Source organism: Benincasa hispida, chromosome 11 (genome assembly GCF_027475165.1).
Source record: "Benincasa hispida cultivar pf3 chromosome 11, pf3_genome.v1.1, whole genome shotgun sequence".
NCBI lineage: Eukaryota > Viridiplantae > Streptophyta > Magnoliopsida > Cucurbitales > Cucurbitaceae > Benincasa > Benincasa hispida.
Genome location: NC_143488.1, coordinates 19,104,355 through 19,117,399, shown reverse-complemented (window position 1 = coordinate 19,117,399; position 13,045 = coordinate 19,104,355). Strand labels below are relative to the sequence as shown.

At 36.9% G+C, this 13,045-nt stretch overlaps 2 protein-coding genes across 2 annotated transcripts; both read left to right on the top strand.

The window, feature by feature from the left end:
- The first annotated feature begins 304 nt into the window (after window positions 1-304).
- THI1 (thiazole biosynthetic enzyme, chloroplast (ARA6) (THI1) (THI4)) lies at window positions 305-2,210 on the top strand. The gene is made up of 3 exons (XM_039049533.2): window positions 305-774; window positions 1,127-1,615; window positions 1,813-2,210. Exons 1-3 carry the CDS (start codon window positions 352-354, stop codon window positions 1,984-1,986), a joined length of 1,086 nt encoding a protein of 361 aa, XP_038905461.1. The 5' UTR covers window positions 305-351; the 3' UTR covers window positions 1,987-2,210.
- A 7,407-nt stretch (window positions 2,211-9,617) lies between these two features.
- Window positions 9,618-10,244, top strand: LOC120090579 (uncharacterized). Its single transcript, XM_039048307.1, has one exon. It carries the CDS (start codon window positions 9,618-9,620, stop codon window positions 10,242-10,244), a length of 627 nt encoding a protein of 208 aa, XP_038904235.1.
- The last annotated feature ends 2,801 nt before the right edge of the window (window positions 10,245-13,045 follow it).

Below are 13,045 nucleotides of genomic sequence, written 5' to 3'. Positions count from 1 at the left end.
TCCTCTCCCCACGTGTCCCCTCTCAGATATTTTCTCACTCTCCCCAACTTAAAACAAAATATTTGAACTTTTCTTACCATAACTTCTGGATGCTCCTTAGACTGCATCAAAAAAAATAAACTGAAAATCCAAATTCAACCGGGTTCATTTACTGTTTTGGTTCAAATTTTTAGCATAAAATTAGATAAAAAAAATTGTTGGTTTGGTTCGAATTTTGATTTTGAAAACAAACTCATCTGTAAAATTGTGCGACATTCTTCGATATCTTCTATAAAACCCTTGTTCCTTCCCCTCATCTTCCCCACACAGCCTTCTCAAACTACATCTTCTCTGTTTTCCTCTGCTTCAAAAATGGCTTCCATTGCCTCCACTCTCACCACCAAGCTTCAAAGGCCTTCCTTACTTCTTGACTCGTCTTTCAATGGCACCCCTTTGGCCCCTCCTCCTTCTCTCCGCCTCAAATCCACCACCACCACCACCGCCGCCACATCTCTCTCCATCTCCGCCTCTGCCTCTCAGCCCCCCTACGATTTGAACCAATTCAAATTCAATCCCATCAAGGAATCCATCGTCTCCCGAGAGATGACCCGTCGCTACATGACTGACATGATTACCTACGCTGACACTGACGTGATCATCGTCGGCGCTGGCTCCGCCGGCCTCTCTTGCGCTTACGAGCTCAGCAAAAACCCATCTATTCGTATCGCCATCATCGAACAATCCGTCAGCCCCGGCGGCGGTGCATGGCTCGGCGGCCAACTCTTCTCTGCTATGGTAGGAATTTCATTTCCTTTCCATATATGCCTTACCATTTTCTTACCTTCTCCTCATTTGGATAGATGCTCTGGTTTTTTGTTTTTTTCTTGAAAATACCAAAAATTTCATAATCCTCCACTCAGATTTCATGCATGCCTTATTTGGACTCAAGGTTTCATCATTTTGAACAGAGATCTGAAAAAAGGAAAGATGTTGAACCAAATATATTCTTGACGATTCTGGGAAATAGTATTCAGTTCTTGTGATGCTCTGAGATTAAATTTCATTAAGAAATTTGAACAAAGATTCTGATCTTGTCAATCAAATAGATTTGGGTTAAATTTAATTTTTGATTAAAATTGTTTGACAGGTGGTTCGGAAACCAGCCCATTTGTTCTTGGACGAGGTGGGTGTGGAGTACGACGAGCAAGAAGACTACGTCGTGATAAAGCACGCGGCTCTCTTCACGTCAACGATCATGAGCAAGCTCCTCGCCCGGCCGAACGTGAAGCTGTTCAATGCGGTGGCGGCGGAGGATTTGATCGTTAAAGGCGGCAGAGTTGGCGGTGTCGTCACCAACTGGGCGTTGGTGTCGATGAACCATGACACACAGTCCTGCATGGACCCCAATGTGATGGAGGCCAAGGTGGTTGTGAGTTCTTGTGGCCACGACGGACCCTTCGGCGCTACCGGAGTCAAGCGCCTCAAGAGCATCGGCTTGATCGATAGTGTCCCTGGGATGAAGGCGCTTGACATGAACACTGCCGAGGATGCCATTGTTCGGTTCACCCGAGAGGTCGTTCCCGGCATGATTGTCACCGGCATGGAGGTTGCCGAGATCGATGGAGCTCCAAGAATGGTAAACCAACTAGAGATTACTGCTATAGAACAAAATTTAGATACAGCTGTTGGAATCTATCGTGTGATCAACGATAGAGTATAAATTTTACTATATTCATCGTTCTTTAAAAATGTTGCTAGCTATTACCCAAATGTACTATGAGTTGGATAAGCTTAAGTTAATGGGTTATATAATATATCTGACGTGCGATGCAGGGGCCGACGTTCGGGGCGATGATGATATCGGGGCAGAAGGCGGCACACTTGGCGCTGAAATCGTTGGGGGAGGCGAATGGCATTGAGGATGGAGAAGTGGGAGAAAGAAAGGTTGTGGAAGAACCAGAGCTGCTACTGGCGGCGGGGGAGTCGCCGGAGGTTGCAGATGCTTGAAATTTTTAATGACGGCCGGATGTTGATTTGGATGAAATATTTGCCTTTGGGTTTATGATGTTTGTTTGTTAGTAGTGAGTTAAGAGTGTGATGAAAGGGGTTGTGTTTGGCTTTGTGGTTTCATAGCACAATGGGGTCTGGGGGAAGACAAAATATCAATTCCCTTTTTCTCTCTTTTTTTTGTTTTACTTTTATTTTGTTAATAAAAATGCCTTTCCAAACCATCTCTTCCCCACAAAAATGAGTGGAGTTTAAGATGTTCCAAGTAAGAGTATGTCTGTGTGTATAATCTAACTTCCTCCAATACAACATCCCAAGAAGAATCACATAACTTGGTGGTACAAATTGCATTAGCTAAATTTGAGAATCAATTAAACCCAAAAATTTGAGAAAGCCAACTCATCGACCATTAGGAAAGTTCGACCAACTCTATATTAGTAAGCCCAAACTAACTTACCTTCATAGGCTTTTGTGTTCCGAGGGTGCGACATAACGTGGAAATTTGTAACTGGTCTCAAAAGGTGAATCATATGTAACAAATAAATGAGAAACACTACAACAAAATCACCTTTTTAGTAACACGATAAAGACATATACGTCGCTAAGAACTACGATTTATTGATGATATAGAAAATGTTGATAAAAATGATATCTGATTTAATATATAAACTTGTCATAGAAGTTAAAATATAATAATCTTCTGAACAAATTAAAAATCAAGTATTTAATTTGTATTCAAACCAAAAATTATAAGTGAAAGTACACGTTTTCAATATTATCATTGTAACAAAACAAAATAATACCAACTTCACCACAAGTTTAAATGACAAGTTATATCAACAAATTTCGAGTAACTTTCTAATAAGTAAGTTCGAGTAATATCAACCTGAGTTATCTTTATATGAACAAAATTAGTACCAAATTGGCTATCACAATTTTGCATAACAAAAATTCTAATAGAAGGTCATTGAAGCATGAAACGTCATTTTGAAATAAAAATATAAAATACCAATCCAAACTCTTTCCCGAATTGAACAAAACTCATCAAAATAACTCAAACATAGCAAAATAAAACACATCAAAGTAACTAGAACAAAATTAAACCTTGTGCAATGACCTTTTAATTTCATGTTGGAAACCAAAAAAAATCATGTTAAAGGACCTCTTCTAAAACAACACCAAAATCATGCTCGATATTTCACTCTTCAAGATAGGAATGAGCTCAAACAAAACAAAACAAAACTCATAAAAAAAAGCATCAAAGTAACTTAAACATAACAAAACCTTGAGCAATGACGTCTTAATTTCATACTAAAGAGACCATAAAAAAAACCTATCCTAAATACGATTGGGGGAAGGAGAGTTCAAAAGCACAACCATCTAGAACACCACCAAAACCATATTCGACATTTCAAATTCAAGAAAACTCATTAACATAGTAATACCTCAAACAAAACAAAACAATATTCATCAGCAAAAAGCATCAAAATAACTCAAACAAAACGAAACCTTAATCAATGACCTCTTAATTTCATGCTAAAGGGGCCGTTAAAGAACTATCCTGAATATGATGGGGAGAGGGGTCAAAAGCACAAACATCTTCTAGAACAACACCAAAACCATGCTCAACATTGAAAATTCAACAAAACTCATTAATATAGCAATACTTTCAATTATCTATATCAAGAACTCAAACAAAACAAAATCTTGAGGAATAACATAGCAAAAACTAATTTATGACTACTATAACTGTAGGATAGTCATAGCAATTCAATTGTACCAAGTTTACATATACTAATCTAATCAAATACTTTAAAATAAACTAGAATTTTAAGATGAACATCTTATAAATATTACCATATGATAGTCATATTTTGTTATTCTGGAGTCTATTTAGCTTAGATGCATCTTCTCTCTTGTCAACCATCCTCTCCATTTCGTCTTAAAACATAACTATCTAATAAATCCAATATGTTGCAATATAATTATAACACATTTAAAAAAAACATGACATGGAAAGAAAAACTTGTGGAACAATATTAAAATGGAGCATACAAAAAAAAAAAGTAGATAATCAAATGAGATTTAATTATAGTTGAACTATTGCATTTGGAAATAAACACGAAGCTTTGCAACATAAACAACAATAGTCAAAAGAAAAAAGTGTTGTTCATTAGTAATACAATGCACAAAATAATACAATAGGAAGTGGGACAAGGAATTCAAACCTTAAGAAACTTCTAACTTAAAGTGCAGATCGAGTCCTCTGCCATTCTTTTTATTTTTACATTATGTGATTGAAAGGCCCCTAAAACTGGAAGCGATCAGCATAAACCCATCTTAAAGAGCTAAAGCAATATAGATGGACAATTGATAAAAAAAAACTTGTAGACATACAAGTTATTGTCTCTTAAAAGTTGGAACAATTAGGATTCTTAATGATAAAAACACATTTGTCTTAAAGGAAGACGCATGGAATTCCTCAAACACCACTAGCCTTTACAAAAACATACTTTTTGATATAACTGCTTCACTAACGTATTTTATCACATGATTTAAAGAAAATTCGCTAAGTATCGCAAGCTAAGCTAACGCAAAGACATGAGTCCGAAGTTGGCCAACGCAGAAAAGATATATTGGTTCATGTTGTTCCTGTCAATCACCACTTGCAAGTATGGGTATCTGGCTGTCAGCGTCTGAAAAACAATTGAACTGGCAGACGGCTGACCATGGCATAGAAATTAATATTGTCCTATCACAATGCCTACAAATAAGAAGACTTGCAACCAAGGAAGGGATCATTCTGATAGAAGCTTTAAAAGATAGATCATAGTTACTTTGTTGTTGCAAGAAAGACATAGGAGGGAAAGAACCATTGTCATTGTTGATAAAAAAAAAGAATTGCAGAAGACCAAGCTTGAAAGAGAATCCTTCTTCATTTCTTCACCAAGTTGGTTGTACACACATTTGGATCAAGCCAAAGAGGACAAGAGATTGAACTCTGCGGCTGACTCTTTCCTTTTCTTACTTCAATTCCATTTCCATCTCATGCGATTAAGTATTATCATTGTAAAGACAGTTTCATTATTTATTAAATTGTGCATTTGATCCATCACTTTTGCCTCTGCTTACATTCTATTGTGTGATAAACACGTTTATGACTTGATGCATGCTTAATCCAAAGCTTTAATCATTTTGATCATCTGGTTGAAGTTATAATTTAGTTAAAACTATTCGAGAGAATAGGATAGCTAGAAACGCATTGAGTCAAAATACAAAATAGATTTAGAGATAAAAATACAGTGTTTCACTGCTTTCTATAACCAACGCATGTACCCTAGAAATAGGAACGTATGTGACATTCGCATTGAGAAATTTTGAATAATAAGATCAGAGAAACAGAAACCTAACGAGTCTACATACATTTGGTTTGTAAACAAATATCTGTCATCTTCATTTTTACCCATACTTCTGCACGCGTGTTCATCTTACTTGGATCAATGCATATCCCTAGCACTTAGCACCATTCATTCATTAGCCTTGCATTTCATTTGAATTCTTATGTCTTCTTGTATGCATGCAACAATATTAGTGTAGATAAACTTCTCCCGCATTTATCTAGAACCCTTCTGCAATTGCCGCAACGCAAGGTCTGCGTTAGTCTAGCATAAATCCCTGTGTTCGACCCTGGATTACCAGGAACCTGAATTAGATTTATACTCGGATCTGACTCAAGAAAAGCTTGTATTCATTATAGAAAGTGTAACGCGATACATCAACACATCATCCACTCTTCTCACCTAGAGAAGTGATTCATCATTCATCTTCATTCACTGCAATCTTTTTTTACATCTTTATTTATAATACACTTCTAGCGCACATCACGAGGAACGAACAAGTTTTTGGCACCGTTGTTGAGGATTTTAGCAACAAGACTAACCAGAATTTTTCTTTTGTGTCTCTTGTAGAAAAAACCTTGCAGCTAAGGGAGTAATACAAGTTAAGCCTAAGCTTGTAAACGTTTTATGAGCAGGGAAAACACTCCTGAGCTCCTATATGACCCTGAAGTTGAAAGGACCTTTAGACGAAGGAACCGATCGAATCGTTGTCAAAGGTTAATGCAACAACTAAGACAACAACAACAAATGGCGGATGATCAGATAAACTAGAACTTAGCTCTGCAATTAGCCAATACTGCTCAAAATCTGATCCTAATGACGAATATGAAGGAATGAAATATCATGCAACAGAAGACTTCAGAATCAATAAGCACTTAAACTACATTTAATTTGAGTTTTAAGCATGTTGTTCATAAGATATTCAGAAGAGGGTTTGAAACACATATTACCTTTGAAGATTTTCTTCTCAAATTCAGTCGAAATCCACCAAGATAGAGCTTGAAACTTTAAGAGGACTACCACCAATATCTTCTTTACTATGCTCAAACTGGAACGTGTGGTGGAAACACTTAAATCAAGTTGAATTGATGAAGAACAAGTGAGGGATGTGTAGGGTTTTCAGTTTTTCACTTCAGCAAGTAAAACTCAGAATGCCTTGATGATCTTCATGCATGGAGCTTTTATATATAAGTAGAACTCATGCAAATATACAGGGTTGCATGGTGGACAGCTCCAGTTTGAAGATCATTACAAGAAGGTATTGGATTTTAGTGATAATTCATCAACATTTGTTAGTGGGGTTTCCCCAAAAAATAGAAAACCCCCATTAACTTACAATGATTTCAAAAAAATCATTTCATTTTTTTGTTATTTAAATTAGTTTTACGAAATTAATTCAAAAATAACTAATTTAAATAAAACTAATTTAAATAAAACTAATTTTAATTAATTTTTAATTAAAATAATATTAATTTAATATCTAAACATTAAATTAATAAAATATTAATTTCACCAATAAATCAATTTTAATTTAAATATTAATTGATTTTTCAATTTCGTTTAATTTCGATTAAACTAAATGTTTTTAATCGTATCATATACAATCAATCAAAAACCCTAAAAATTGAATTTGAACACTTCAAATTCATAACCCTAATTTCATACATCAATACTCAATTTGTTATTTCAATTTAATGAGCTAATAGAGGGACCTAATGGACCTGTAGATCATGAGCTCCAACGATCTGTGATTAATTCGTTAAACTCTTTAATCGAATTAATTATTATTCATCAACTATCAAAACACACCACTATAGTTCGGTAGTTGCACTATCCTCACTGTAGATATATTTCTGTCCATATAAATTATAATCAGTAAGTCGATCCTTCACAGGTCATTCGTAATTACAACTGGATCAAAATTACCGTTTTACCCCTGTAAATACATCTTGTTCCTTAAGTTCCCACTGACCCTTCAATGAACAATTTGATTCATAATACTACTTAAGAATCATGTCCCTCACTATTATGAGAAGGTGGGGCCCCGATTATTCAAGACTTGGAATCAACACTTAAGGGAACAACCTATCTGCTTACCCTAAAATGGGTAGGAGTGAATTCCATCTTGCAAGGCTATATCCCTAGCTATCCATCCGGTCTTATCCCCAAAATGGAAGGCTTATTGAGCAGTGCTGTTGGACTACTATCACCCATGCAGATCAAAGGATAATCCCGAATAAACAGGAGTTCACAGCTAGCTTAGGATTAAGATCGAGTTATCCTAGGTTACTTAAGTATGAAATAGTCAGTTTTAACGATAAATGGTCGTTATAAAGAAAAGTGACTATTTCATGGTCCAGTCTATATGTAAACTCATTACATAGGATGCCTTCACTCACATGTCTCTACATGAATGATTTGTGAATCACGTCATCTATATTACCTATACAAAATGGGTCACATCCAATAGTGTTACCAGGATGAGATACCTAATTTCATCCATATACTTATGGACCATTTAGGCTATATACTATTAACTTGATCCTGTTTATGTCACCACATAAAGTTAAAGTATTTATATTATAGCCATGGATATGTTTATTGGATTTTCATAATAGAATGCAAAATCATCAATTTTATTAAATAACATACTCAATAATATTTTATTGATAAATAGAATGTTTAACACAAAATTTACGAACTGCGAGTTCTAAGACATTCCCAACAGGATAACAGTACGCATCCAATGTGGGAGTATGTGTCACTTGTGATGTATGACTTTTCGCCAGGGATCATATATCCAACGCCGAACGGGACGAGATTTGAAATGAAGTCCGTAATGCTCCAGATGCATCAAACAATAGGTTGGTTTGGAGACGCCCGTGGCAAGGATCCAAATGTCCATATGAAACGCTTTCTAGAAACATGCAACTCATTTGTGATTCCTAGAATCACACCGGAAGCCATCAGACTCTCTTTATTCCCCTACTCTCACTGCAATGATGCCAAGAAATGGGCAAGCTCCTTGGGACCTAGCGAGATAACAACATGGGAAAAGTTAATGGAAAAGTTCGTGCAAAAGTACTTCCTTCCCACTATTAACACAATGAGGCGTAGAGAAATTATGAACTTTGAACAAGGAGATTTTGAGACATTGGGTGCTGCATGGGAACGATTCAAGGGATTGGCCAAGGACTGTCCTAACCACAAACTACCTTTGACTGTTCAAATGGAAACTTTTTATTGGGAGGGGGGAAAAATATAGCTTCTCAGATGGTAGCTGATGCAGCAACAGTTGCCAGCATAATGCATAAGTCATATAAATGAAGCTAAAGAGATCTTAGTTCTCATCGCCAAGCATAATATGGAATAGGTGGATGATACTTACGATGCCAGAACAGATAAAAGAAGGTGTTCTCAGAATGGGAATAGTCTTGATTGAAATGCAATAGCTACGCTTTCTGTACAGGTGGCTGCAGTGACAAACCTATTGCAAACTCTATCACTAGGAAATGCAGCTCACACTCAAAAGGTGCACCAGGTGGACTAGCCCACGGCTAGCTGTGTGGGCTGTGGAGAACCTCACTCCTATAATGACTGCCCGCAAAACCCACAATTATTCTGTTTTATAAAAAACAACCCATTCTCAAACACATACAACCCTAGATTGAGAAACCATTCAAATTTTTCTTGGGGAGGTCACCAGCAAGAACAATGACACCCGAGAACGAACCAATAGCATAGGCAAAGACCGCCACTTGGATTTTAATCACCACAGTAGCTTTAGAATCAATCCTTCAATAGAGGTGGTCAGGCGTCAAGTTCAACATCTCCACTTGAAAATCTCTTAAAGGAGTACATAACCCAGAATGACGCATTGCTAAAGAGTCAGGCGTCATCTATCAGGAATTTGGAGATGCAAGTAGGACAAATTGCTAGCGAACTGAAGAACCAACCGCAAGAAGTACTGCCTAGCAACACGAAAAACTCTGGAAGTAATAATGGAAAGGAGACATGCCATGTGGTGACATTACGAAGCGGTAGACCTATAGTTGAGAAAAAGATGAAATCAAGAAATAGCAGTAATCCTTCAATAGATGAGAACACAACACACACAAAGGCATTTGAAGATCGAAAAGAAAGAACACCTGGTTCTACAAGTCATTCCCAGCACGTCTAATGTAGGGGCATGCAATTAAGTGCACCATTCCCCAGATGCTTGCAAAAAAAAGAATGACGAACAACAATTCAAGCATTTCTTTGAAATCCTTAGGCAATTGTACATACATTCCTCTTATAGAAGCCTTGGAACAAATGTCAAAGTATGTAAAACTCATGAAGGATGTTTTAACAAAGAAAAGAAAAGTCGGTGAGTTAGAGGTAGTAGTGTTGACACAGGAATGCAATGCATTGATCAATAACAATATTTCTGAGAAGCAGAAGGATCCGGGTAGCTTTAATGTCCCTTGTTCAATTAGAGGGATGGACGTAGAGTATGCATTGTGTGATCTTGGAGCAAGAATTAACCTCATGCCCCTTTCAATTTTAAAGAAACTAGGAATTGGTGAAGCTCAACCCACTTCGGTAATGCTTCAGCTCGCTGACAGGACGATCACGTATCCTGAAGGAAAGATTAAAGATGTTTTGGTGAAGGTTGACAAGTTTATATTCCCAACAGATTTCATTATCCTGGATTATGAAACTGATCGGGATGTTTCAATCATCCTTAGACGCCCATTCCTTGCCACTGAAAAGGTATTGATAAGCGTGCGTAAAAGGGAGCTTACTATGTGCGTGGATAATCAGGAAGTTAAATTTAATGTGTTGAATGCATTAAAGTTCCCAAATGATGAAGAATAATGTCAACTTAACAGTCCAATTGAGTTTCTTGAAGAAGAAGAAATGGACCAAATCTGCAAGGTCTATGCGTTGGGCAAAACCTTGAGAAAATTTGAATTGCTAAGCCTGGATGAGCAACAAACTATACCAATGCATCCATCCCTAGAAGAACCACCACTTGAATTAAAACCTCTACCTGATCATTTAAAATACGCTTTTCTTAGATTTAATAATACTTTTCCTGGTATTATTTTAACTAATCTTTCTCAGCCTAACAAATACTCTCTTTTACAGATGTTGTAGAATCATAAGTGTGCAATTGGCTAGATGCTGGCTAACATTCGTGGCATTAGCCCATCCTACTGTATGCACAAGATTCGGCTGGAAGAAGGAAAAATTAGATCAATTGAGCCTCAATGCAGGCTAAATTTTGTTATGAAAGAAGTGGTGAAGAAAGAAATTAGAAAGTGGCTCGACGCAGGATTAATTTACCTCATCTTTGATAGCAGTTGGGTGAGCCCAGTACAATGTGTCCCCAAGAAAGGAGGCACTATTATGATAGTTAATAGCAACAATGAACTCATCTCCTCCAAAACTGTCACAGGGTGGCGCATATGCATGGATTATAGGAAACTCAATGCGTCGACCAAGAAAGACCACTTTTCCCATCCCTTCATTGATCAGATGTTTAATCGGCTAGCTGGCAAAGAATTTTACTGTTTCTTAGATAGATACTCAAGTTATAACCAAATCCTCATTGCCCCTAAAGACCAAGAGAAAACAACGTTCACATGCCCCTTTGGAACATTCACATTCAGACGCATGTTCTTTGGGCTATGCAACGCACCAAGGACTTTCTAAAGATGCATGAGTTGAGAGTGCCTCAACATAGTGGGAGGGTTGTGCAACAACCTGACCGGTACATGGGTTTAACTGAAACTCAAGTCATCATACCAGATGATTGCTTAGAGGATCCATTAACTTTCAAACAAGCAATGGAAGATGTGGATAAAGACCAATAGATTAAAGCCATGGACCTTAAAATGTAGTCAATGTACTTCAATTCAGTCTGGAATCTTGTAGGTCAACCATAAGAGGTAAAACCCATCGGTGGCAAGTGGATCTATAAGAGAAAACGAGACCAAGCTGGTAAGGTATAGACCTACAAGGCTAGACTTGTGGTAAAAAGGTTTACCCAAATGGAGGGGATAGACTATGAAGAAACCTTCTCTTTGGTTGCCATGATAAAGTCTATTAGAATACTTTTGTCCATAGCTATGTATGCCATGATGTGTACTCGTCCCAACCTATACTATGCAGTCAGAATAGGCAGCAGATTTCAGTCCAATCCAAGATATGGTCATTGGACTTCTGTTAAGAACATCCTCAAGTATCATCAGAGAACAAGGAATTATATGCTCGTGTATAGAGATAAGGATCTTATCCTTAATAGAAACACTGATTTTGACTTCCAGACCGATATTGATTCAAGGAAATCAACTTTGACAGTGACGACTTGTAAAAATACAACTTATTGTTCTCTATCGGTCAAAGTTGGAATTGTTAGGGTTTTAGTGATGTAAACACATTCATTGCAAAGGAAAGCATATGAAATTCTACATATGTGATAAACTCCTACAAAAGTATCAACAGAAGAGAGATTTTAAGTAAAAGTCCTTTTGCTTCAATAACAATTTAGCACCTTAAAGTAAGAAGCAGAAAAAACTACCAATTGTTGCAGAAGAAGCTAATGCAAGGGGTATGTGTTCGAGACTACTCGACGCATGAAGGATTCATTTGGCTCAGCCTGCATTTTATGTCAAATCACAAGTTGTAGGCTGACTGATAGCGTCTGATTGAATCAGAGTGGCAGACGACTATCTTAGGGTATGGAATTTAATACAATCACATCACTAATTTGCTAAGAGAAAAGTTCTGCCTATATAAGGAGAAGTCACCTGCAGGAAGAAAACTTCAGACAGTTAAGAATTTAGAACACAAACAGTCAATAGTTAGAACTTTTTCACCTCATGCCGTTAGACACGCAAGGAGTGAGGAAAAATGACCACCATTAAATTTTATCTCCACCATTGATAAAAAGGTGTTGCCGAAGAGAAGCTTGAGAGATATCTTTTTCAACTCCTCCACCAAGCTGGTCATAGCAAGCATTAAAAACAAGATTAGAACCAAAGAGGACAAGAGATTTAACTCTATGACTTGACTTCTTCTTTTTCACTTTGCATTTCCATCCACTATTCCATTCAATTGAACAAAGATTGTTTGTCTCAACATTTATTATCCTTAATTCAATCTTATTTTCTTTCTTTCTCGTGTTTTTGACCATTCTTCACTTCTCTATCTGTTTACTTTCAAAGTTGTTTGTGTCTGTGAACTTTCTGGCTTGATGAGTGCATGAAATTTGCTGCTTGAATCTTCCTGATCAGTAGATTGAAGTGAAATAGTGGTTTATGTCACTTGAGAGAGTAGCTTAACTGCTGAACTATTATTATGTCATCAAATCAAGGTGTGAAGTATTTTAAGAGATATAATTTTTTCTTGTTCTTGTGCCGAAATAAGCTCACATCTTCAAGCCTTACCTATTCTTTGTAGCCAATGCATGCACCCTGTGATAGACAGGATTATGTGTGACATTCGCATCGAGAGATGTTGAACATAACATGAACTAAAGAATATCTTAGGGTATTTCCAACGCATAGGAGAAGTCAAATACACTTAGATTGTAAACAAACATCTGTACTATCTCAATTTCAGTATCATTGTGCTCATATAGACTTGCTACTCCTACTAGGAAATCAATGCAT

Bases quoted from the DNA above. Each gene is read 5' to 3' on its own strand.
- THI1 (XM_039049533.2), top strand. From the start codon at position 352: ATGGCTTCCATTGCCTCCACTCTCACCACCAAGCTTCAAAGGCCTTCC. The intron at 775-1,126 runs GTAGGAATTTCA...ATTGTTTGACAG, and splicing joins GCCAACTCTTCTCTGCTATG to GTGGTTCGGAAACCAGCCCA. The intron at 1,616-1,812 runs GTAAACCAACTA...CGTGCGATGCAG, and splicing joins TCGATGGAGCTCCAAGAATG to GGGCCGACGTTCGGGGCGAT.
- LOC120090579 (XM_039048307.1), top strand. From the start codon at position 9,618: ATGACGAACAACAATTCAAGCATTTCTTTGAAATCCTTAGGCAATTGT.